At 37.2% G+C, this 26,102-nt stretch overlaps 1 protein-coding gene across 1 annotated transcript; it reads left to right on the forward strand.

Moving 5' to 3' along the window:
- Positions 1 to 170: 170 nt before the first annotated feature.
- On the forward strand, positions 171 to 26,028 carry Hph (HIF prolyl hydroxylase). Its single transcript, XM_022085537.2, has 5 exons — positions 171 to 1,198; positions 19,272 to 19,391; positions 20,254 to 20,393; positions 21,358 to 21,428; positions 22,832 to 26,028. Exons 1-5 carry the CDS (start codon positions 254 to 256, stop codon positions 22,855 to 22,857), a joined length of 1,302 nt encoding a protein of 433 aa, XP_021941229.1. The 5' UTR covers positions 171 to 253; the 3' UTR covers positions 22,858 to 26,028.
- The last annotated feature ends 74 nt before the right edge of the window (positions 26,029 to 26,102 follow it).

A 26,102-nucleotide genomic window follows, 5' to 3' on the forward strand; every position in this document is an offset into this window, starting at 1 on the left:
ATTTGAGATAAATGTTAAGAATATATGTTGGTTAATAAGTCAAATCAGCAGACATTTATGATTATATTATATTTGCTATCTTTAAAATAATTTATCATTTATAGACTACTAATAGGTAATATCACATTGGTATTTTCTATTAATTATTTACTTGCGTCCTATCTTTGCAGATTTGATTATAGTAGTCGATTGTAAAAGGAGGTACTATAGGAACATGTCGGCGTAAAAGCAAGCAAGTAGCAATCTAAAGGAAATGAATTCGGCTGATTGTCGCGTGGCTTGTGAAGTGTGTGGTGTGACAGACAGAGTACTCGTCTGTTCTCGTTGTAAATGTGTTTATTACTGTTCGAAAGCACATCAAGCACTGCATTTTAAGAAACACAAAACATTTTGTATAAAACATCGAGTTGACAAGAAGAGAGAACGTGATTATAAATCGTCTGTAGATTCAAAAATTGTTTCAGTCATTGAATCAAAAAACGAAGGAATTGTCACAAAAAATGCAAGGAATAGCAAACGTGAACTACAAGTAAGTGACATTACTGACACTGCGGAGGTTGACAGAAGCGAAGGTGCTGTTGCTGGGAACATCAGCCCAATTACATACGAAGGTAGTTCTGAGAGTGAGATTCTTAATGCGGTAACAGAAATTTTGAGCCCTACACTCGATTTTGTTACTAGCTTGTCAGATGATTCATTGGATAAAAATATTGCACCCTTAAATGATATGCCTTCACAAGAAAGGGAAATTGTTAATGCTCCTGTGAAAACAAATGGATTTAGAGCTTTTCCAGAAATCAGTTTAGTGGATGTTAATCCTCTTCCGCCTTTCTTGCATAGACAGAATAGGGACAAACAGTTAGAGGAAGTTTGCATAAATGTTATCAGAGACATGGATACATATGGTGTTTGTGTCGTTGATAACTTTTTGGGACCTGACATGGGGATGGCAGTATTGGATGAAGTTACAAGCATGTACAACAAGGGTGTTTTCAAAGATGGACAGCTAGTAAGCAACAGAGCAAGAAATGACTTGAAAACAATTCGTGGTGATCAAATTGCATGGCTGGATGGTAAAGAAAGCTCATGCAAGAACATTGGTTTTCTGATCAGTCAAGTTGATAACATCATAGTCCGTGCCAATAATATGAGTGGTAATGGAAAAATGGGTGACTACGCTATCACCGGGAGAACAAAGGTATGTTCTGCGTGTATATAACATTATTTCAGATCATGAGTTTTGTAACGCAATCCATGTAACTTTGTTTATTAATGCCTTGTTATGTGTCTATATGAATTTGTCTTCTACTGCTCATGGATGAGAGTGTGATGTCAGATACTAGAGTCTGGCTGTTAATTTGTTAACATTTTTTATATTAGGATAGAAGCCACCATAACAATGTGGAGACCTGATTCCAGCTTATAAAGTGTCTTGGTTCTGTTGAAGAATTGCATTATTTTGGAAACATTAATGCTTGTTGTAGCTTCTGGTAAAAGACTTTCTTTATTTGAATTTTATGTCTAAATTTTGTATCCCACATATGTTCCATCTGTAGTTTGATTAGTGTGACTAGATGTTCTGTTTGTAATTGACTGCTATTTAATCAAATGTTAGGTAGACAAGTGACGTTCACTTGGGGTCACATCTGGGCTTTTGGGACAACAATGGTCACTAGAAAATTAATTCCCCACACTTTTATTTACTTTTTTTCAATCTAGTGGTATGGTTATAATTCTGTTTACTTGCAAAATGTTTTGACTTACTGCATTACTTGTGAGCTGATTTCTGTTTTTGTACAGGGGACATTGATGCTATTATTTGAGCATGCTATTGCTTCAGTATATCCAAATTTGGTGATGGGTTAATCTGTTTCACCTTAACTGACCTAAGTTTACATTATATTTGGTTTGTGTTGGTGTAGAAAGCATAAATAGATGGTAATTATAGGGATGAAAGAAATCTCAGGTGTTATGGCACCTGCAGTTTGTGTTTGGTACATAGTAATTTCTGTAGTTCTAAGTTCTCTTGTCATGCATGAAAAATTTTAAGTTTGCAGATTATAACTCTGATTCCTTTGTATAGGATGCAGGTTCAGCCAGTGGCAAAGCTTTTTGAAGTTTGCAGTTATGACGTCTTGACTGGCATACCTAGTGGCTTGAAAATGATTGCAGTCAGTATGTGTATGCGCATTACAGAGGCAGCCTCTATGATGGATTATTGTTAACACTTTATTCCAAATATGCCAAATGATGCTTTTGTATATTAATTGAGTCTTTTATCAAGGTTGAATATTATCATTTACCACCCTCTGAGATATCTTTTTCATATTGTGAAATTTCTGTGGAAACAACTACAGACTAAAGTAATACATTTCTGTTCTTTGGATATGTTTTCTTCTTGGCTCACAATTTTTGGACTTGGTACATAGAACATTTGTTGAAGTGTGATTATTATTGAATAGAATATATTTACATTTCATAGATCCATTATAAGCCAAAGTCAAGAATGTGGAACAGTCATAGCAGAAGTACAATACTTGTTTCTAATGCAAATAAAAATTACATAGTTATGACAGAAATTTACAATCAACTGAGGTATTACCACAAAAATAATTATACAAGGAACCATAACTTACTGCTGCTTACATGTATTTGTAATAGCTGAGAATTTTTGGTTGAGATAAAGTCTTATGTGGCATAGAAGGAGTGAGATAGGAGATACTCTTTTAGTGCCAGCTTAAACTTCCTTATGCTGTGATTCATACTTTTATAATGGGAAGGGGGGGGGAGATTATTGAAGAGCTTAATTCCAGAATAGTAAGCTCCTTTTTTATATTTACTGTTTGGTGTGTGAAGGTCATATCTGTATCTTATACTTATATTGTGGATATCTGAGTTTGTTTTAAACTTTTCTGTTGTCCACAACAAATGTTAAGAATGAGAACAAGAATTTGCTGGCTAGTGGAAGAATATTAGTTTTCCTACACAGTTCCCTACATGAAGCTCTCCTTTTACTGCCTGTCATTATTCTAATGATTTTCTTTTGAATTTAAAATACTTTTTTGCTGTCTGTTTCCCCAGAAAATAATTCTGTGACATGATCAAATAGAAGCAAGCAGACTAATTTTAAAGTTCCTGTTTTCATGTGCTAAGTGACAGCCCACATAGCAAAGCTTAGTTTTCTTTGTATGTTTTGTTGTATGTTAGGTTTCATACATTTTATCTTTTTTTGCTAAAGTTCAGACTGTATAAATTCTTTTTTGTTCTTAAAGTGAAATAAATTTCTGTTTTCATTGTTTGATTTAGTGGTCATGGGGTTTATTTTCTCTTCTGCATACTTTGTTAGAATCAGAATTACAGTTTATAGATCATCTAATAGGACTTTTTTGTCTTTTAAAATTACCATTGTACCCCAACAGGTAGTTTCACTCAGTGAGGAGGCACTGGGCTGGACTGTAACTTTAATGAAAAATATGTACAAAGTTTAATTTTTAACTTTCTGTTCAGTTACACTAACATGATTTCATCCTGATCAGTTAAATTTCACAAGTTTGATTTATAATCAGGTATTACAGAGAGATGAAATTGGCTTGACTGGAAGATCCTACAGGTAGCTGACCCTAAACAAAGCTGTGGGAGCATGCATTGATTATAGTGTTTACAAACGCTGAGTTTATTGCCGCTCGGAGGAAGCATTGCAAAAACATTGAGAAAGATTTTTTTAGGGGTCAGGAGGTACTGTAAAGACTTTCCATACATTGTATTCATCTTGATTAGTTTATGAAAATGTATGGCGGATAGAAGTGCCGCATACTTTGGAAACCGCTAGGCTATTTGAAAAAGAATAATCACTTCAGGAGTAGTGAACCTCACATTTGTTAGAGACATAGTTACATCCTCATTATGTGAAGTTGCTTATTTTGTAGGTGGCCAGTATCAAAATAGTATCAGCATACCAGCATATTAAGAGACTTCATATTAAAAGTGTTGTTCATCAGTTAAAAATCACCATATTCCAAAGTGGGCTGAGGTACATTGTGGTTTGTGACGGTAAAGGCCACGTTTGTGTCGCATTGCAGGTAAACTACATTTGCAGCAGTGTCAGTTCTAAAAATACATGTGTAACGAATACCCATTGCGTCATTTCTTTAATATTACATACGCAAAGCGAGAGAGAGTAACCAGTAGAGAATCACTTGTGCTTTTCTACATAATTTATGTGCCCAGGCTGTTATGATCAAGACATGGCTTTTGGCAGCTGAAGCAACTTAAATTCCGAAACATGGAAACATCGCAAGTTCGTCCTCGTTTTGCGAATCTCAGGTACGCCATAATGCAGTCATTTTATCTGACTCCAGGGTAGGGACGATAATGAATGTTCGGGTTCCATAAAAGGCGGAGAATTTCTTAACTTGTTTTACGACATTTGCTTTTGCATCGCAAGAAATTCTTGGCTGCAAGGAGTTGGTTTTATAGGCGTTCTCAAGTTGAGTACGCTGTTCCACCGAGAAAGATTCCTGTGTCAGGATCATTTCAGGCTGAGTTTACACGACCACGACGATGAACTTCGCCTGGAGTCTCTTCTCTTGGTTACCAGGGATATAAACACTGGCCGTAGTGACTGAAACCTTCCGACTTGGAACCAGTATCACTTTCCAGACGCCATTTTCGCCATCGAATCTGATGTGGCGAATATGGTGGGTGGTCCATCGTGAGTTCGCACATCACCTTCTATTAAACTAGCTCTTGAATCGACTTTCTAGTACCGACGAGATAAAGTTACCACAGTAGCAGCTATAGGCGTCTCTCACTGGCTTGTAACGAATGGAAGTCTGCAGTAAAGTCTTATTTTTCATAGTTCTATTTTTTGTGTATTTAATAACGTGAATAGAATGGATGTGGGAGGAAGCGGTCGTGGCCAAATTAAAGGTACAGGCAGTTGTATGGAGGGAATGAGTAAAACCACGAAAAACCCAAACCAGGGCAGCCGAGATGTTACCACGAAGCCTCCGAGTGCCAACCACTCTCACGTAGCGTTCGTACTCATCAGAATGTATGGTACATTATGTGTGCATATTTTAGTGTTCTTTGTTGGAAGTACACAAAATTATTGAATAATTGGTGGGGGGCGTCTGTCGACATGTCCGCACGATTTATTTCAGAAATTTCTAAACAGATTTAGATCAGATTTTGTATTTCATTGTATAAAGAACGCATTCAAATGAAAAGCCGAGTAGAATTTCTCTGTAATTGTAAAGAAGGGAAGAAATTGTGAAATACACTTGAATTTCAGGTGCGTCCGTAAGAAAGTTCCCTCCAAGTATCACTTCATAATCATGTTGTATTTAATCACTTCAAGGTTTTCGCGAAGGCGGTAAATATACATAAATAAAAACTATATTAGAAGGGCAGAAGATAATCAGTTTGTGTGTTTGATACATTGGCATGCGATATATGCAAGTGTTTTCCTCCTGAAGAAAATTGTCACGGTTTGCAGAAAGTGTTGGGATGTTCTTTACAATTATACACATATCTATCACCGTAGACGTAGTTTGTTAGATTATTTGCTTACTGCTTAGAACATTCTGCGTTTCGTATTCGTAAACAAGTGCCTGACTCCTGTTTCAAATCTGCAAGTCGGAAAACTGAATAGTGTAGTTGTAATGTGTGAAGACTACGTGAATATCTGCAGGGGTCCACACTTAATTTTTTAGGAGCGTAATTGTAGCTCTGCTTGAATTTTTAATGTGATGTTTGTAAGTTATTATTTTATTCTTGTTATCAGTCTGTTGAGTTTCGTAAAGCAGCCGAGTCCGAAATTATTGATTGTTTCTTGGTTTATTCAGTAACCATCTTTCAGCTTCACGGATCACTTAGCGTGGACTGTTCACGATGAATTGTAAAGGAGGTGGAAGGAACCTGCCGTGGCCTGTTGTATGGTACTACGCAAGTATGTGCTTGAGAGGGTCTGAGGAAAGCCGGGAAAAAACTCACGATATTCGGGTCTCCGGCCCGATAATCCACGACCTCCCGAATATGACGTGGGAGTCTTTACCATTCGACCTTGCCGTTCGGTAGTGCATAGTTTAAATGGAATACGTTCCTTGAGGCGGTTAATTAAATTTAGAGAGATGGATCAGTGGGTGATATCAAAACAGAATTAGGTGATAATGTCCAGTGGTGGAATGTAGTGGACGTTCCAAGGAACCTGCAATCTCTTGACTAGCTGAGCAACTTATAGCTTTTCAGGAATAACTCTACTTCGTGCAGATTTCTGTGGCAGTCAGGGTTTCGTTTAACATCTGCTGTTATCGAGTGCAGTGTTTCTAAACGAGATATGTTTGGCTTTTAATCGAAGGCGTTAGATTGTATTCTTATGCAACCGACTTCCAGTTTCATGCACTGGTCATTAATTGTTTTTTTAAATTAAAATATTAGGGGTACGCATGCTTCATGTTGCAAGGAGTTGGTTACGTGCCATAGTAATCACGTTATATTGGGGCTCTGTAAATAATCTCATTACACTGGTTTAGTTCAATAAACAAGGAAGTATAGTTCAAGTTTCTTTCAACTCTGATGACTTGTGTTGGCTGGGATTCCCGGCATCTGTTAGGTCAGAGGTATATATATATATTCCTACAATTATTTTTAATTGTACAGTATTGATTTTGCCCATGTGTTTTCTTTCGGCGAATAACAGTGCGCAGTATTCCAGAAGACAGTCATCTTCATACACGTCACCGGTTTATGAGTCTTCATATTTTGCATTTTACGCTCCACACCGAATACGACACTGGCAAGATACTGAACCAAATAAAAATCCGCGTATCAGTTAGGAGATTTAGAAAATATTTTTGTTAATTCTGTGATTTCACTTGGCTGTAGGTCGTAAATTTGATTCTAAACTAATATTTTAATACCATTGCAGCCCAGGTTTCTGTCATGTGGATTGTGGTCTTTTTGTTGTGAAGTCGTGTAGTTTTGTATACTGTTAACAATGTTTCGTTGCTTAAAACATTAAGCGTTATGTTTCTCATAAACAACATTGGTAATGAACTTACAACACTAACTACACTGCATCATAACCCATAAGACGACAGTTCACATTTTTTCGCCATGAACACGACTGATCGCTTTTAATATATCGGGTACTTATTTAAAGTTTTGTTGAAGAAAGCTGAGCGAAATAATATTTTAAAAATTCGGTTCATACCTCCATGATTGACTTTATTACAAAGATCAGTCGGTTAATACAGTCTCTGTTCGTTTGAGGATCAGACGAAACCTATACATTCACTGTGTCGGTGAAATGCAGAGTTATTGAACATTAAAGCAGATGGCACATATTATAGCCAACATTGTGCTTTGAAGAGGGCAGTCCTGATAGTTGCTTTTGAACGACGTAGCTCACTGAAACCTTGAAGATTCGTTATTCCAGTCTTCTTGTGCACTGCCAGAGACAACCAGAAGAAATAAGTCAATATAGAACTTGCCGGGCACGGTTTGAAATATGAAACCAGCATCGTCCTTGAACCTCTGAATGTTGAATACTAATTCGGCTAGAAGTGAGAGTTGCGAAAGTTTATCGTACTGTTTTGTTAAGCCCACTGCTTATACTCTGGAACTGGCAATGACGTACTTTTTTATTGTTTGATATATCTTCTTGTCACCTGCCACAAACTGATTGCAATGAACTCAGTATTGTTTGTAATTTTTTCTTGAATCATACTAAACGACGCACTCGAGTGTTTAGCGCTCCTTCGTATTTTGGAAAGAGAGCTGCCGTCCAAACAGGTCTTTCGTTGCTTTTTCCCAGTCCCTCCTTCCCGTGATTGGTTGGAATTCATTGTGGGGAGTTTGGGATGCAGCAATCAGTGCGTTTAACCCTTTGAAGCCGACACTCTTCCAATACATAAGAATTAAGTCCGTGCCGCAAAGAAAACACGTCACTTCTCCAGTACAAAATCTGGTTAATGCTGTTTTAGGAAATGCTGTCTATTTACACTGAGAAACATGCAAAACCCAGAATACAAAACGAGGCATTATTGATTGTTGAAGCAGATATATATATATAAAAATATATCTTTTTTATCCAAATCAGCTGGAATAGTTTTTGGTTGCCTGCTAGATTACCACAGTTCATTTCCCGGCATACCCACGTTCCATACTACTTGAAGCTGATCATTCATTCCAGCTAGCGTCGGGGTTAAGAATGAATGGTACTAATGTCAACTGCCCCATTTACGGTTTCATGGTGTGGTGCATTTCACAGGGACAGTTGATGAATGGGCTAACAGCTTTAAGTACCGTATCAGAAACGAACTATTTTGATCACGTGAAGTGGATCTCGTGCTGAATGTTGGAGGTCTGCGCGATGTCGGAAGGATGAGGTTGGCGAGTGCCGATGGTCACGTAGGCACCGTTTGCACTAGCTCTTCGCAGCCTTGACGTTTGTACTATCCACTTCAGAGACATTCGGCTTTTAGGATCCCATTATATCCACTCTGTAGTTTGCAGCTGTCATGGACCTCCCACATTTCGCCACTGACTCATTTCTGGCCACCTCATTCCAGTTCACGCCCTGAAACCTATTTCTTTAATATCTACTAGCATACTTGTTCCCTTTTCGGTCTTGGCGTGTTCTCGTCAAAATTATGTAATCAGCTACCCATTTCTGATGGCATGCTCTTTAATTTCCAGAGGAGTATTTTGCAGTTTGCATATCTGATTTCGATGTTCATTTGTTGCAGCTGCAGATTTATTGTTGCAGAGCTAATGAACAGTGCAGATATAGTAACATTGACAGTCTCTCCCGTCAAATATGGCCTATGTCTAAAACTGCGTTTCATTTTTAGACTGCTGCGCAACGACGTCGCAATGTTTGACCGTCCGCGAGTAACAACTCGTGAATCGCTGAATGGATTTTAATGAAATTTGGCATTGGATAGTTTTACTAAAATTTGTTGACACATTCCAAATTTGGTTAAAATTGGACAGCAAAGGACGGTTTACATTAAAATTTCATGCATTTGTGCGAAAGAAGGTTTCGAACAGAATTAAAGAATAACGAAACACATTTTATGCCCAGTTCACTTTATAAATCGTTAAACAAAAATGTATTTTTTGTGCTGTGTAATCCCATAGGTCAAACTTAACCGTTGTACAGATTTTGATCACAGATGATTTTGAACTGGGTAGTATGTGCCATCGTGTTCCCACGCACAACAGTACAACTGGCTGTCTTCATCAGAGCACCGCGTGCCAATTGTAAACAGTCCGCCGCACCTTGATTTTACTTTGTTTCCGTCACGTAAAAATTGGGAAGCTCCGGCAATCAGAGGTTCGGCCCCAGAGTCCCACTGCATATTTTAATATATTTTCCATCATCAGCTTGGGCATGATTACGATTTGACAAGAACCCAGGATTTTTATATCAGAATTATTTAGAAATTTTTTTTTAGCCAAGGCAGGCTCTTGTAATGAATCTTACGGTCCCATAGAAGGGAATTTCTTTACTATCTGAGCGGCTAATACTGTAAAAAAAAATAATAAAACTGTGCACAGTATAGGCACGTGGGTTTCGTGTCCTTGATATGCCTGCGCAGTAATCTAGCCAGGTTCTGCGTATTTAATTTGATGTGTATTTGAGATTGATATCGCCCCTGTTTCTCGGTAGGAAGATTGCGAACTGTGCTGACGTAAATGAAGTGTTTGCTTCGTACGTGTACTGAAGATAATGAATACAGTGCCAACATTGGGTTCTTAATGGAATTTGTGTAAGCGTTTAAGTCCACTGGTTTATGTACCTGCATTTCATATTTTCATTTCTATAGGGTGTTCGGATTACCATGTTTAAAGCACTTTACAGACCACTTGGAAGGAGGAGCATGGAGGAATTAATTAACTTTCTTTTAATAGAACTCGAAGATTCAATATCGCTAGTACTTGAGTCTACCCATGGACGCGATCTTGAGCCAGATTAGTTCAGGTCATAGCCTTACGACTGTTTCCCTAAGATCGAGTTTATTATCATGATGAATGTCGCGATGTACCTACTTTTACTCACGCTTCGTATGTGGAAATCCCGGATTCGAATCTTGGTTCGGAGATAGGTCTCTGTGAGTAGCCTATAGGCTTACACCGAAAAGTGTAAGAAGAATTTATTTTGTCCTAATTTTTCCCAGGATTGCTCCTACTTTATAGGAAGGAGACAGAACTGTACCATTTTTAAGGCACATCCTACAAAAAGTTGGCATGCATCATTGAATGTAGAGCGCTTCAAGAATATCAGTTGATATATGAATCAATTTTCGATGGAATATTTTACGAAATACCAGTATCTTCGTGCCATTACGAGGCACGTACACCAGTATTGCTGTTTCCTGTTTGAATTTTGCTCCTAGTATTTCAATGAGTATTAGAATTTTATTCATGTCACTATGCAATATTGATGTGGGTATTTGTTGCAGTTCATTTGTTTTACTGCCCTGATGACTGTATTTCAGTTCAGTTACAGGAATGTGTCTCAACCTTTCCACATGGTGACGCACTTAAAATGTAGCTCACGGAACACGCAGACTTTTAATCGCAATGTTTGCGTGTGTATTTCAACCATTACAGATTACAGAGAATTGTAACAAATTAACAGAATTTTAGGGTCGAATAATAAATAGCGAGGGTTTCGGATAAATAAAATGTTATTTTTGAAGTGATTATTTTAAGATATTGTTCGTAACAAGTATAAAGCCGTAAAATACCAGAAATAACAGGTCGATGAATTAGCAAATAGGAATGTAAAAGACGTCATTGCTGTTATCGCCTTTGTGAACTATCATTAATATGTAGAAACGGTATTACAAAATAGGGAGCTTTGTAATTTGTAGGCCTGCTTTTCACGTAATATTATTACGTGATAAGTTGCAATGGGAAGGACGAGTAATGCTGACAAAATTTTAATCTTGGAAAATTATGGTGTGAGGTCGGGGACTGCACTGTGAAAACGCATTTGAATTCCAAATGCCACGGCACATATGGTTTGAGAAACTGTTGTAGTTGGCGCTATATCGGCGAAGATTGTGAGTGAATGTGTATCAGCGTGTGTTCTCCCATGACGTGATACAGCGGTAGATAAAATCATCGTATGTGTTCTATGGAACACCTTTTTTTTAACTGGATCAACATCCACCGCTTCTATGCTCGTTCTAACGCTTTAGTGAAATTTCTGAAACCTTGATGTACTATTATGGTATAACAACATTTTTTATGCTGTATATCGAATGAAGTTTGTCAAAATATGAAATTGAAGATGGCCGTCTTCAGGGTTGTTGCGCCTTGTACCGACGTTTCAGAGGTCCTTGCAGCTTCCATCATCAGGCGATCGCCCTGATGATGGAGGCAGGAATTGAGAGAGTGTGTGGTGTGTTTTGCTACGAAGGCTGTATAATTTTTATTTTCTGTGGTTTTATTTTTGTCAGAAGGTGATGTCATACGTCGCAGAAGACATGCTTGATAGCTTATCATTTTGTGATTATGTGTGAAAATGTTTGGACTTCCAGTACCAGTTAAGTAAGATTAGACAAGCCGTTTCCAGACGGCTGTTTATGAGTAATATGCCGATTATTTGTGTAAGAGGCGAGTGTTGGTCGGTGACCAGTCTTTAGAATCACTATTTTCGGTTATTATGGTCTCATATGTCTCTGTTGACGGAGTCGAAAGACCTGTCTGAAGCAAGATTATGTTGCAGTGAAATTGAGATCGGCAGAGAAATATGAAAATTACTATACAAATTTCGGAGTAAATGACATCGGAACTTTAGAATCTGAATTGGATTCACAGATACCGTGTGCATAAACACATGTTGAATTAGGCCACAACCTCTTCCTTTCATATCCTTTTCAATTCATTATTCGTTAATAATCCTGTCTCTCGACGTTACATGACCTGGTTGGAGTTACTGAAAACGTAGTTAAATAAGCCACAAATAAATAAATTGATCGCAATCCGTTCAGTAGTTTCGGAGATCAAACGCGGACAGATAGTCGGCACGACGTCCACTGTAGCATGAACGTTTATAATGTCTCAGTGGCGTTACAAAAGAGTTCGCGAGAATAGCGAATTCACCTACGCGGTCTGAGTCGTTTCGTCACCAGACCGTACAGTTACAGAATTTCCCAAAAAGACGTATACACATTATAAAATGGTGGCCGCTTATCAGTCATTTGCTGACGATGTAAACTGTGCCACGAAGCTACGGTGGTCATATCGAATACGTGCTCTAGATTCGCTATCTCATTCATTGAACGTTTGTGTAACTTTTTGGGGCAACCTGTATTTGCGAACATTTTTTACTAAGAAAGGATGTATGTGTCGTACTTCCGTCCGTTTTGTGCGGTTTCAATTACATTAATAACTGCGATGCACATCAAAAACAAATGAAGTGCAAATTAGGTTATAGAAATGTTTGATACCGTGCATTTCAGAACATTTTTGTCTTCTATTTAACACATACGGAATAAATAATGTGCGTGTTCTTTCAAATCTATACAAAAGAACTTGTAAAATTACACACGCACGTACGCACAGATTGAACGTGTTTGAGGACAGGGTATTGAGGAGAATATTTAGATTTCAGAGGGTTGAAATAACGAGACTGTAGAAAATTACGTAATGAGGAGCTTTATAATTTTTGCAGCATTACCTAGTTAATCCTTGTAATGGAGACTTGTTGTTTTCTTTGAGGTATAAATTTAATTTTTAGAATTGTTATTCAAACGAGCTTCGATTTCAGAGGGTTAAAAGAATAATTGCAGATTAATATGTCATTATATTTTATTGTAGAACAAGCAGATAGAGTACAGTCAGCCAGGGATTGTGCAGGTAAACTACGAACTGTGCTCTACCCATGAGGAAGTGTCCTTAGTAATGCAGTTTCTAAGAAAATATTTATGTTACTGGTTAGACACACGGCAGCTCTGTGGAAATTGCATCTGGTTACAGTGATGCCTGTTAAATATGACCGAGACGTTAAACTCTAAATGACATTTATTTTACGCTAAATTTATTATATATCGCCCATTCTTTGCATTCGTTTCAACGCACAAGTAACAACCGTATAGTATATAGCATAAGAGTGTGCTATGGTGATATTAATGAGCTAGCAATTTCCCAGACTTTATTATAATGTTCTCTAAAGAGAGAGTGGCAGGACATTATTAAGCACGTAGAGGAAATGGCAGCCACGGTGGTCTAGCGGTTAGAACGCTGGCCTTGTAATCCTGGGGTCTCGGGTTCGATTCCCGGCGGTGCCCGAATTTATAACTTCTGTTGGGCAAGGCCGTGGTCTAGGCAACACGGAGTTTTCCTCCGGGGGCTTCCCAACAATTACTCCATTCACACACAGACGAAGGCAATGGCAAACCACTTCTGGATCATCTGCCAAGAACGTATATGAACAGGTCCCAGTCCGAGAAAAGGATGGAAGGATCCTGTTCATATTGACCTGTCGTCAGACAGAACACTAAATAAAAAAAATAGAGGAAATGAGAAACCGAAAAGGAAGAAACCACTTGCGATATATAGGCTTATGTGAGAAGGATAATATTAAATTGAATCTTAAATAGATTGTGAGGGTGTGGACTGGCTTCAGGTGGCTCAGAATGAGGGAATAGGTGGGATTTTGTGAACACGATAATGAACCCTTGGGGATCCATAAGAGACGGGCAATTTCTTAACGTGTTGAGCGACTCTCAGCATCCCAGAAAGGATCTTCTCTATGGAATGGCGCGGGTATATGAAATCGTTATAATTTCAGAGTCGGCCTACAGTATGCAACACCTTAATTTTAGTATATTACCATCATCATCATCATCATCATTAAATTAGTAACTATCCTGTCATTTCTTGTTCAACACTACGAACTTTTGCATCAACTTAGTGTTCCGTTCATAATCATAATTTGTAAATATTTTTGTTTTGAAGAGGATGGTGTTAGGCGTTCGGGTTGTAGCTTCGTGTGGACTTGTAAGTACATGTCAACATTTCGGAGGAACTTACTCTCTGCATCTTCAGAGGAGGAGTGCTGTATAAATGTAGGTAATTTCCTTCCAGTTTTATTACTTGTCACTCCTTCAAGAAAATATATTACAAATAGTTATGCTACATTTGTAATAATCTCTTACGTTTGGAGGTAAATGCATACGTGTTCGTGGCCAGGTAGACGACAAAATTTAACTTATGACGTCTGGTAGAGTCCCTTGACCTGACTCTCCTTTAGGTTTCTGATTGTGTGACAAATAATTTACTTTCGGCTTCTTGATCCTGCAGGTGAATTAGGCAGCTTTTGTACAGCTCTGAGCAATCTGTTAGCACTAGCGAATCATTCATGTACATTGCGTTATTTATTCTACGTTGACTCATGAGTCTGTTATGTACAGAACATAACATGCGTTGTTGAACCGCCTTAAAAAAATGGCGTACGTGCCTCCAAACAACTACGTATATTTGCTCCCGCCATATGTGCGGTTTAGACGTGGGTCGAAGACCACCTTGAGGACGTCTGATTATTGGATGATTTGATGATAGCTCCAAAAGTTACGTCATACGATCCTCACATTAGCCTTAACACTGGTAGTAAATCCGGGAGGTTTAACATCGCTGACACTAAATCTTGTGCAATTTTCATGCGCAAGATCTATCACCCGGATACTGACCATTTCCTTCGACTTGAGAAAGGTCGTGTTCAAATTTATATGACGCACATTTATATATTTGAACTTGTGTGTTTATAAGTCAGGCATCGTTGAGGGGTTTTGAGGTAAACTAACATACCATTTTCCCCTGGCACGGTATCACAATATGATTTTTCATATCTCTTCTGATATTGTGTCTAGATGGTCTGTTCACTGTTCCCTGTATTGTAGAATACAATAAAAACGGTTTCTGACATCTGGCCAATCACATCAGCCCACCAGCACTGAAAAGTTTATACAATTTATTTTGCACCCTTCATTTGTCCGTGTGTTTTTCTTGTGGGATTTTCTATGTATATCGCGATTATTTTCAGCTGCAATGTTGAGTATCAAATGATTACTTATTAAGGAATTAATAAGGGCGAGAAAATAAGTGGTTTCAACATTTCCCTGGAGGAAAAGTGGAAAACAGGGAAGATCTAAGTTTAATCGGTATCCTGACCGAGATTCGAAACGAGCACCTTCTAAGAGCGAACCACATCATCACGAAAATCATTCAGTTCGTCGTATGATTACATGCCGACAGTTTGGGGGATCCACATTTTTACGAGTGTTCGATAATTTGGTGTGGAATGTTGACGTTAGTTCCCCCTCTGGCAAATCTTTCAAAACACCCGATTGCTAGAGAATATACTGGATTTTCTTAGCATGTGAAGTGTACTGATAGTGCACATGTTTATCTTCTTCGTGCGTTGTAAACATCCGTAAATATTGTAGATGTGGTAGAACATCGTGCTGTTGGAGATTTCGCCAACTTGTGACAAACCCAAACCTCGACATGTCGTCAATATGAACTCGGACAGTGTAATATGTCGTTGACATTTTGTTTGGTGATAGTATGTATTTTGAAAATATGTGTCTCTTATTCAGGGTGTTTTTACAAAATGTAAATGAACATCTTGACTGTACGAAATATTTTGGTTTGATGATTCCTGAACTTTGTTATGTTATAAACAAATGTGCTTATAGTACGAGTGGTATTAAACCCTACGTGAGCTAATCTTTGGAACCCTGCAAGTAACCATACCAACGGAGTCATTTTATTACCTGTTTAAATAAACTAACAGATTGACTGTGACGAAGCTCTGGAAAGTTATAACGATTTTTACAGATGTTACAGTTTCCATTGCCTTTATCCAGACCGGTTTTGTATCCCAACCACCATTTGCACTGGGTTAAAGCGACCTTGGCGTGAAGCTGGCCACTCACCTCTGGTGACAGTGTGGATTGTTACCTCCACCCCCATACACATGTATGACAGTGTTTAAGGATAGGGGAAAATGTGTACAGAGCGCATGCCCCAGAATGTAATTGCAAAGCACTCTAAAGAGTTGTCATCTTTACTAATGCAGCGGATATAAGAAAGTTTCGCAAATATGTTTCTCTGTTCATTAGGGCAAGATATCTGAATACGTAATTGTAACGCCAAGCTGAGAACTGTTTCAATAATACATCGTTAACGTAAACTATTTAGAGAGCCAAACCACAAAAGAATAAGCTGGAACGTCTTTCCACACTAAGTGCGATAACTTTACACTGACAACACTGCGATAAGTGCTAATCAGTTCTTGTGGTTTCAAGAGAATCTATAATGCATTCGCAGACTCTTCGGCATGCGTTCCCTGTTAACGTTCTGTCACGTACGCTTTGAAAGTACGAATTCGACGAACAATTATACCTTGGTACTTAACAGAAAAATCCTTTGAGTACTGGCATCAGTAACGTCCAGTCAGACGCTTGTGCAGCCATAATTCTGTGTGGAGAAAATATCTGGCTGTTGTCCATGAAATTCGGCGATGACTGTCAAAAAAAGTTAGCTGATGCAATGAAAATTGGTATCTTCATCGCAAGATTACTTTTGAAAAGTGACGTCATGACATTATTATTATTATTATTATTATTATTCAGTGTTCTGTCCATATGAAGAGGATCCTTCCATCCTTTTCTCGGACTGGGACCTGTTCATATACGTTCTTGGCAGATGATCCAGAAGTGGTTTGCCATTGCCTTCTTCTGTGTGTGAATGGAGTAATTGTTGGGATGCCACGGAGAAACCGGGGAAGCCCCCGGAGGAAAACTCCGTGTTGCCTAGACCACGGCCTTGCCCAACACAAGTTATAATTTCGGGCACCCCCGGGAATCGAACCCGAGACCCCAGGATTACAAGGCCAGCGTTCTAACCGCTACACCACCGTGGCGGTCGTCATGACATATTTCAAGGTTATTATGCGGAAGCCGAAGAAATCCTCGAAAAAGTGGGTTAGGGATAGATTGGCCGCGATTCGAACGGGTGCCTTCTTACTTCTAGTGTAAGTGTTAACCACTTATTCAGAGACAGTTATTGGTCGCACTTTGAATTTTCGTTACTCGTGGTGCATTGCCAGCTACAGATTTTGTTGCTACGATAAAACACCCCCAGTTTACTGGTATGTAATGAAATATTTATTATGTGAAAGGTGGTCACCTTGTTTTGTACAGAGTTAAATAATGCAGGGTAGTTTAGGACTTGGCACTTGCCTGTGAAGTGTACTGTATCGTAGATGCATCTGAACTTCCTTTTTTTGTTTTTGCGTTGTAATAATAGCCGCTCAGGATAGCCAATCTCCGGGCCTAGTTTGGACCATATAACGTGTAAAAAATTAAGCAACGTTTGATGGCCCATTCACGTAAGACGAAGAGTTTCAGTCTTCCACATTCGATCAGCTGACAGAAAAGTTACAGCTCAGTTTTGGCAGTTGACACCTGTGTGGGTTTGTAACTAGACAGTCTCACTTTTAATAACAATCAACTGTCGTGCGTCAGGAATCATATCGCCTCGAGAATGTTAAGGTGGGTGTCAAAATGACATCAGTACCTGGAGATAATTGTTATAACTTTGGACGTAATTGAGATTTACGAACCGTTGTTGATGAGCTGGATGCGACCCTCGAAATGCGGTCATCTTTGTGTATTGGTGGGTGCCATGTGTAACATCTACCAAAAGTTTTGAAGTTATCGTTATACCCATAACAGCAGATCAACTCAATGCTGACTCGCGTTTAGGCAAGGGCGGTTCACGTCCAGGTCGGCGTCCGGTTTATTTTGTGTGGGGCCACAGGAAAGAAGTTGCTTAAAACAAGTTGCATTTCTGAACATTAGGTTAGAAATAAGATGATCAAAGCAATTTACAGTTTGCCAGCCTCAAGTACATTACATTCTTTGGACTGTCGCTGTGGCAAAAATAAAAAATTGAGATAAGATAAGGAGTGATCCTGTTCCCAGGGAGAAGACGCGCCAAGGAAGGTGATGTCTATCCTTTCTGTATTGGCCGTAGATGGCACATCTTTCCCATGAACATACCAAATTAGAAAGAAGACGATAATCCAGATTAATAGGAGGATACTATTAAAGTGGAAGAAAGAAACAGGGAATGAAGGTATGGGATGGAGTAAATTGAATCAGGGTAGTGACGAGAGTGATGATGGTCATAAATTTTTGGGTCCACAAAACCAGTCAATTTCTACATCAACTGAATAACAGTCTCCTGCTGAAGGAAGCTACTCATCTTAATTATCTATAAACTGGAACAAAACTATTTCTCAAATCCTTTTTGCAGTCAGTAGTGTGCCGGTAATAGCATGATTGTCATTTGTGGTATAGATTTAGTCTAGATCTGATTTTAATTTAGTTTCACAGGGAAAGAAATCTAAATAAATGAGGACTTTTGATATTTACTATTTTAATAGCAGTTTTAATTAGTGAAGAATTTTTTAAGAGTTGGTTTGTGTGTATAACTTAATATTATGTAATAAATGTAACACAATTTTCCTTTATATTACTAATCCTGTTCCACCAGGTCTGTAGTACATTTTATGAACAACTTTGTGGACTGCTGTGACGTCTCCAGTTTCCCTTCAGAACTGTCTTTATTGCTTTAGCCTTGTCATATATTTCTCATGTTCTTGAGTCCAAATGTCCAAATTATTTATTGGATGTCAGTAATAAAAATGGATTTGGGGCTGTTTGTGGAATGTACTGCTTTTCTGTGGACCTTCAAGTGCTTCTTGGTGCAAAACTATTTGAAATCAAGAACTGCTTTCATACAAAACACATCTTCTGTTGTGTTATTTTATATAACAGACTGTGATGAACATGTTTAAAGCTAATCTGGACTTCTTTAAAAATAAACTGTGCTGTTATTGCTTATGGCAGTCTTGTGAATGTATATTGTTGCTGACCAAAATGTAAATAAGAAAATTATCAAAATTAGTCATGCAATACAATTAGATATATATCCCCCCTCGCAAAAAAATTCTTTTGGGAAAAATTACTGTTGTCTGTTGAGAAATTAATACTAAAATTTAAAATGTGATAACTGACACTGAAAGTTATTTCCATAATTATGTCTCTGATATGTGTCATGGTGCCACAACATGAGGGTTATGCCATATACAGACACAGATATCGTGACTGCAATTGGAAGTTATCCTGTTAGGGTAATATGATATCGACATCAGTGCAAAATTTCATATTACTTTGTTGCAGGCTATGGTGGCGTGTTATCCTGGTTCCGGCTCTCATTATGTGAAGCACGTGGACAACCCAAATAGAGATGGTCGTTGTATCACGGCCATATACTACCTCAACAAAAATTGGAATGTCAGAGTAAGAGAATGCTTTAGTGTAATTAGTTCTTTCTGGGTGATCATCCATTTTGATAGAGCATAAAAATCTAACATTCCAGAGGCTGGCTGCTTCCATCAAGAGGGGTGAACTTATCTCCAGAAATGACTTCATTGAATGTTGTCACCATGAAACTTATGATTTTATAAAGCTTTCATATAATTCATTTCTATTTGCATGAATGTTGGCATTTTTCTGATGTAAAAATGAATTAATCCAACCACAGATATGCTGGAGCTTTTAAAGAAATGGGTTAACACATTCTGACTTGGAAAAATGAACATTTGCAAGTAATAATTCAGGTATTAACCAAAAGCAAGACAGGACAGGGATTTTTATCTTATTTGCATATCTTCAGAGTAAATTATGTCATTAATATAATTCTGGAAGTCATGAAATATGTGTAAGAATGCATTTGTTTGTTAGCATTTTCCTATTTGATTCAAAATTATGTTTGTTGAAGTTTTAGCAAGCACTCAAAATACATTTGTAAACTAAACACATGGCAGGTGAGTATACACAGCACATATATTTTGTTTTGAAATGTGTCTATATGTAATTTTATATTGCCTTGAATTTTAAGTAATTTCCTTTTGATGGTAGGGCGAAAGAGATCAGAATTTTTGGTCCATGTTTGTAAACTCTAATCTAAATAATACCTTTAATATACTTTGGTTACTTTCTTCCACATCCTTTCTAATTCATTATTTATTAATTATCCTATCATTTGATGCTATATAGTCTGAACTGCTGACAGCATCTTTAAATAAGCACACAAAAATAAAGAGAAATGTTTGTGAAGTTTTTACAACGGTTTACCTAGTGTATGGTGGCCATGTTACAGGAGCATGGTGGCTTGTTACGAATATTCCCTGAAGGCTGGAGTGACAAGGTCGCAGACATTGAGCCACTATTTGATCGCATTCTGTTCTTTTGGTCTGATCGAAGGAACCCACATGAAGTTCAGCCAGCACATCAGACGAGGTATGTACATATGTTCATGTTCTTCATCTAACATTTGTAAAATTACTGTGTTTTAGGAGTGCGGGTATCGTGCTGCATGCTTCAAAATATTCTGATAATTGTAAGTGTGTCACTTTTTATCATACAAGCAATGTTTAGTTGAATTTCATTTGGCATTATGGAACATACGAACTTGACGTACCTAACTGAAACCAAATGTGGGTCCATTTTAAATTATTTTACCCAACATTCATCATAAGAATTTTTGTAGTTCTGAAGGTATGTGACAAGGAGTAACCTTATCTAATGTTCTCCACAGAGTGGGAAAATTTTGTACCTAAGACTGAGCCATCCTCAAAAATCATGTATACAGTGGATTCTGGGACTAGAACGCTTTGGCCCAATTATGTGAAGTTCCACGTAAATTGTTAAAAAGGTTTGTTCTTTAAGGTCTGTCCCAAATAAACGGCTGCCCCGATTAACCGATGGCCCAATTAACCAGAATCTACTGTATTATTATTCACATGATGGATAAAGAAAATACTGCCATGATGATATAAGATGCCTATTGGGAAACAAACAAAAAATACCTGCAAGAAACTAGTTTCATGGTCATAATTAAGAATACAATCAAATTTGTTGGTATTGTTGAATTTTCTATTGTTCTAGTGTCTGTGTTGTTACATATTAAGGAGAAACTTTGCATGAATAAGACAGAAATACTCTGACAGCATAAACATCTAGATTCTGGGTGCCCATGTAATTAATAGTATAATAATTAATTGAACTGTAGCACTGTTAATGTACTTCAAGATTTGAATATTCGTGTAGTTTTTATTATAGCCTGTGAAGTTTTTTCTTTCTTTTTTGAGCAAATTTTTATTGTCAGTAGAACTGTGTTGAGAGTTAGGAATAGCCAGCGAAGTTCAGTCACTCATTCTTACTACTTATCAGGTTCAGTTTAAACTGTAATAATTGTTTTCAGGTATGCTATTACCTTGTGGTACTTTGATGCCACAGAGAGGGAGGAAGCTTGCAGGCGACACAAACAAGAATGTAAGTAACATCCGGAGTCTAAAAACTTTGTTTCTAAAAATTGAAGTTCTCATGGCAGTGGTGTCTCTGTCTTCAATGACAATAGGGTGTGGAAAAAGTCATAATAATTCCATTCAATATATTTATTAAAGTATAAAAATAATAATAATACAATACATATTATAAAGTACAATTCAAACTATTATATAAATTTCACATAATCCAAAACAAAGTATTCACCTAGAGAAATGATAAGCTACAAATAGATCTACCCATTACACACAAGAAAAATTTATCATTTATTTTTTAAACAACATAAATTCATTGACAGAGTAAAAGGAGTGTGTAATTAAGTATCTTTTCAATGCTAGTTTAAATTGTGCTTTTTTATTTACAAGACTTGTGAGATTTGATGGTAGACTGTTGAAAATTTTGATTCCTGCATAATATGCACTCTTCTGAAAGCATGAGAGGTTGGCAATTGGTTTATGAAGCTGATTTTTATTCATTGTGTTGACACTGTGTATGTGAGCATATATCCTCCTGCATATATTACGAGGATCGTCCACAAAGTAAGTTACCCTGGGGCCGTTTACAGAAACAAAACACAATTTCATGGAAATATTTATTGCAACAGATACAGCAAGTGTCCAGCTATTTTTCAACATATTCGCCACCGGAATTGAGACATTTGTCATACCGTGGGACCAACTTTTGAATACCTGTGTCGTAGAAGTCTGCCGCCTGGGATTGGAACCACTGTGTGACAACCATCTCCGCCTCTCTGTCATTCTCAAAACGCTGACGCTGACCGGACAGGAATTTCTTGAGGTGTAGGAAAAGATGGAAATCACTGAGAGCGAGGTCCGGGCTGTAGGGTGAATGATTAAACACCTCCCAGCTGAACTCCTGCAGGAGACTTGCTGTCCGTCGAGCCGTGTGCGGCCTAGCGTTATCACTGACCGCACTTCACAGTCAGCGGGAGCTGGAATAAGAACCTCCATCTTCAACAGCTGCAACGATGCTACTGTGAGAACGCGGGAAGTGCCGTTAGTGCATGCGCCATGCTACGTCATTGCTCTATCACGTACGCACAGTCGCTTCGCATAATATAAGGTTTGCTAGCTGTGGGACGAGTGGGAAACTTACTTTGTGGACGCGCCTCGTACATAATGAATATATTCCAGAAAATCAGTTGTTAGTCTTAACATTTGAATAATTGGCCTGCATGATCAGTAATTGGAAATTACAAAGCACACGCTTGTCCTATACAAGCACTGTATTTTTACTGTAAAATGTATCACTCTCTGAGGTTGAGAAACTGAATATTTTTATGAGATAAAATGTCATAGAATACTAAATTGATCACAAAGAAGCACATTTTTTAGGTGTAAAATTACAAGTTGGGAGTTTTCTTGTTTCAGGTGGCGTGAACCAGAAGTCAGACTGACCTTTGTGAAGGTCCTCCTGTACTGTACATAATTCCTGTGTATTTGTATGTATTAATGTAAATTATGATACATTCTGTATTTGTTTATTATTACAGCTTCTCAGTTTAAGCATGATTGTTGGTTAGACAGAACTTGTGATGTTATAATTGTTGCTCAGTCTGGTGCTGTTGCAGTGTGACATTTTCATCCCCAGTGAATCACAATTACCACGGTTTTCTTCTTCTTGGTGGTGAGGTTGTAAGTTATGACTGAATTTAAGCTATTATTTTGGAATACTATAAAGTAGGTGTTCCATTTGCACTGAAAATAATAACAAAATACCGTGATTTTTTTTTTAATCTGTGTATGTATTGCATTACTCATTATAATCCAGTTTTCATTAAGTCATGTGTAACATGGAATATTGCAGGAAAGCTTCTCCAGTTGTTTAATTTAATTAGTGTATGTTTTGGAGAAAATGAAAATACAGAACATTTTGTTATGTTGTTTGAAGATTTCATTTTAAAAGCTTGTGAAATATTTATTGTTGTTGACAATATACCAATATTTTGTAGCTTGTTTAAAAAAAATGTTTATTTTAAAGGTACTGATTTGTGTGAAAGCAATGAGTTATATGGTTTCAAATTATGCAGTCTGAGCTGCTCACTATACATGTTGTGGTAGGATTGAGGAGAAACATACTTCACCTTTAGTCTGCATATCACAGTGAACAAAACATCCAAACTTACAGCATCTCTAAAATTCACTCACTCATTTTCATGTAAGCCAGAATGTGTCTTTTTGGTATTTCAAACCTTTTGCTTGCCAGAGGTAACAACAGTAAAAGACCCAAGTGTTTTCTTAAACATGTGAGAAATTAAAAGAGCAGAATTTGACTTTCAATATGTTGTGTATTTGTAACAGATACTGTTATATACTTTTGCAAAACATAATGTTCTTAGATATTTTCTGCAGACAGTTTTCTTCCATTAGATTTGACCTCTCCTCCGATATTTTTGTGTGGAGTTGGGGTTGATGGAGAAAAAGTGTCCAGAAGTCTTTCATCCTAAATTTTTTCTTCTCAGCCTTTACTTTAATAAAATTAATTACTTTGATATTCATTTATTGTTTATTTAACAATTCTATCAGTAGCTCAGTATCAAATCACTTTGGTAAATCAACTTGGCCTAGATCATGTAATGTCAATGCTCTTCTAATTATGTCCATTCTTGTAATATGTCAAACGCATCTTCATCCTTATTACATTTCCTGTAAACTTCCAATTCAACTCTAGTTGCCTCATTCATTTTTTACTTTCCAGTTTTCTTATAACATGTACTGAAACTTTTGTATCAAAAGACACTTTCAAAAAAAATTATATCAGTGGGTTGACTCATGTGATTTCACATCAGCCACAAAGGTGGGATGTCTTCTGTATCTTCACTTAAGTGTTGCCCTTGAATTTATGTCCACTCTTTCCCAACTCTCTTTCCTCATGTAGTCTTTAATGTCATTTCTCCTATACTTCATATGACTAACAGACATCATAAAAGCTGTTATTGGTGAAATGTAGAGTAAAAGATCATACTCTTCAAACTCTCTCTACATTTTTGTAACTTGTGTATTTCCTGTAGTTTTACACCTACCAAGAGACTTCATGTGTTTCCCATATCATTGCATATTTTCAGCCTGTATAACATTTTTAGAAAAATGTCATATGGTGAGGGTATACAAGGTATTTGCTTCCAGACATCAAGTCAGAAAGTTATTAATGCATTTCCTTACAACAAGAACAATGCTGAACCTTGATAGGTGTAGTACAGTTCATTTATAGATGTGACCTTGATATGATGAACTTCCATTTAATAGATTCCAAAGTTTGCCCTTTCATACAAATGCTATAATATTACAGTATTACTGACAAATGATGAGTAGGTGAGGATAATAATCTTAATTGATCTTGAAACTGCAAATCGCCTTTTTGTTGACAGTGGCATCTTGTTATTTGTGCAAGAGAGGCTTAAATACTGAAATCTAGGATATATAATACACATAAGAAAATTAAATAGGAATCCAAATTTCCTTATGTTCATGTGTTGTCCTGTGCATATTGTTTGCTTGTCACTTGTTTCATGCTGCAAACATTTAATTACTGCTATAAAATGGTGGGTTTTTTTTAAGTTGGTTATAATGGTGATAATCAAGTGTATGATTGTACACTTTCTCAACCTAGCTTTCTCCATGAGGAAAATGCTTATGAAAAATTGTCTTTGAACAAGAGAAACTGAATAAAATATCTTGGTTATGCTTTATTCTTGAGACAAAAAACCCTCAAATTATGGCACATTTTGAGGCAATATATTTAGTTCCAGAAAGAAAGTAGCATAATAACAAACTGAGCCTTTATAAAGTGTCTGTATTAAGTTGACTAAACATATACACCTTAATTTTGTGTAAGTCTATATTAATTGGCATGTGCTTGCAGTTATTTACATTTATTAAATATTGTGTAATCAGTTCCCAAGTTTTGCTTTTCCTTAAGAATTTTTTACTGTAGGAGTAATTCTGAGTTTAAAAAATATACAATAAGGACTTCATCCTGCCTGTAGTGTACTAAACATATTTTGGAATGCACAATGTACAAGTTTTCCTTACATATTTTAGACCAGACACCTTTAGAACGCCCTGATCATGACAATTTCACTACAAAAAGAATTAAGTGTGACTGGTGGTTAGAGCTATTTAACTGGTGGGCTTCAGTTAATGCATTGCCATCAGGATTTGAAATAATCTTTGAAGTACTGCAGATAACTGGGTTAAGTGTAAATAATATATAAACCAGTGTCTACAGTGCTTAGAACCAACTTTATTTGAATAATTCTTTTTACTGTGTATCTTGTAACAATCTGGCACCAGTATTCACTTATATAATGTAGTGGTCCAGAATGTTGAATGCCATGGGCAAGTAGTTTTCAGCCTAATAAGTGTTTTAGTGTGAATTCATATTACACTAATTTTAAGACATACTCGGAAAATAGACTCGGCAAGTCTGAGTATTCAGAGCTATGTTCCACATGTACTTTCTAATAAATAACATCTTTCTCTCTTCTTTTTGGAATAAAGACAGTTGTTTTCCTGTTTAATTATTTCTGTCATGTAAGTTACATGTGATTAAAGTGTAGTGTAGTTCAGTGGGTGAAGATCGTTAACTTCTTTCCTCAGGTCCAGTGTATTTCATATCCTGTTATATTCTGGTGCACATTGG

The sequence above is a fragment of the Zootermopsis nevadensis genome, unplaced genomic scaffold (assembly GCF_977971745.1).
Source record: "Zootermopsis nevadensis isolate Lab colony 2312 unplaced genomic scaffold, Znev_1.0 Znev_ptg000021l, whole genome shotgun sequence".
In the NCBI taxonomy this organism is placed as follows: Eukaryota; Metazoa; Arthropoda; class Insecta; order Blattodea; family Termopsidae; genus Zootermopsis; species Zootermopsis nevadensis.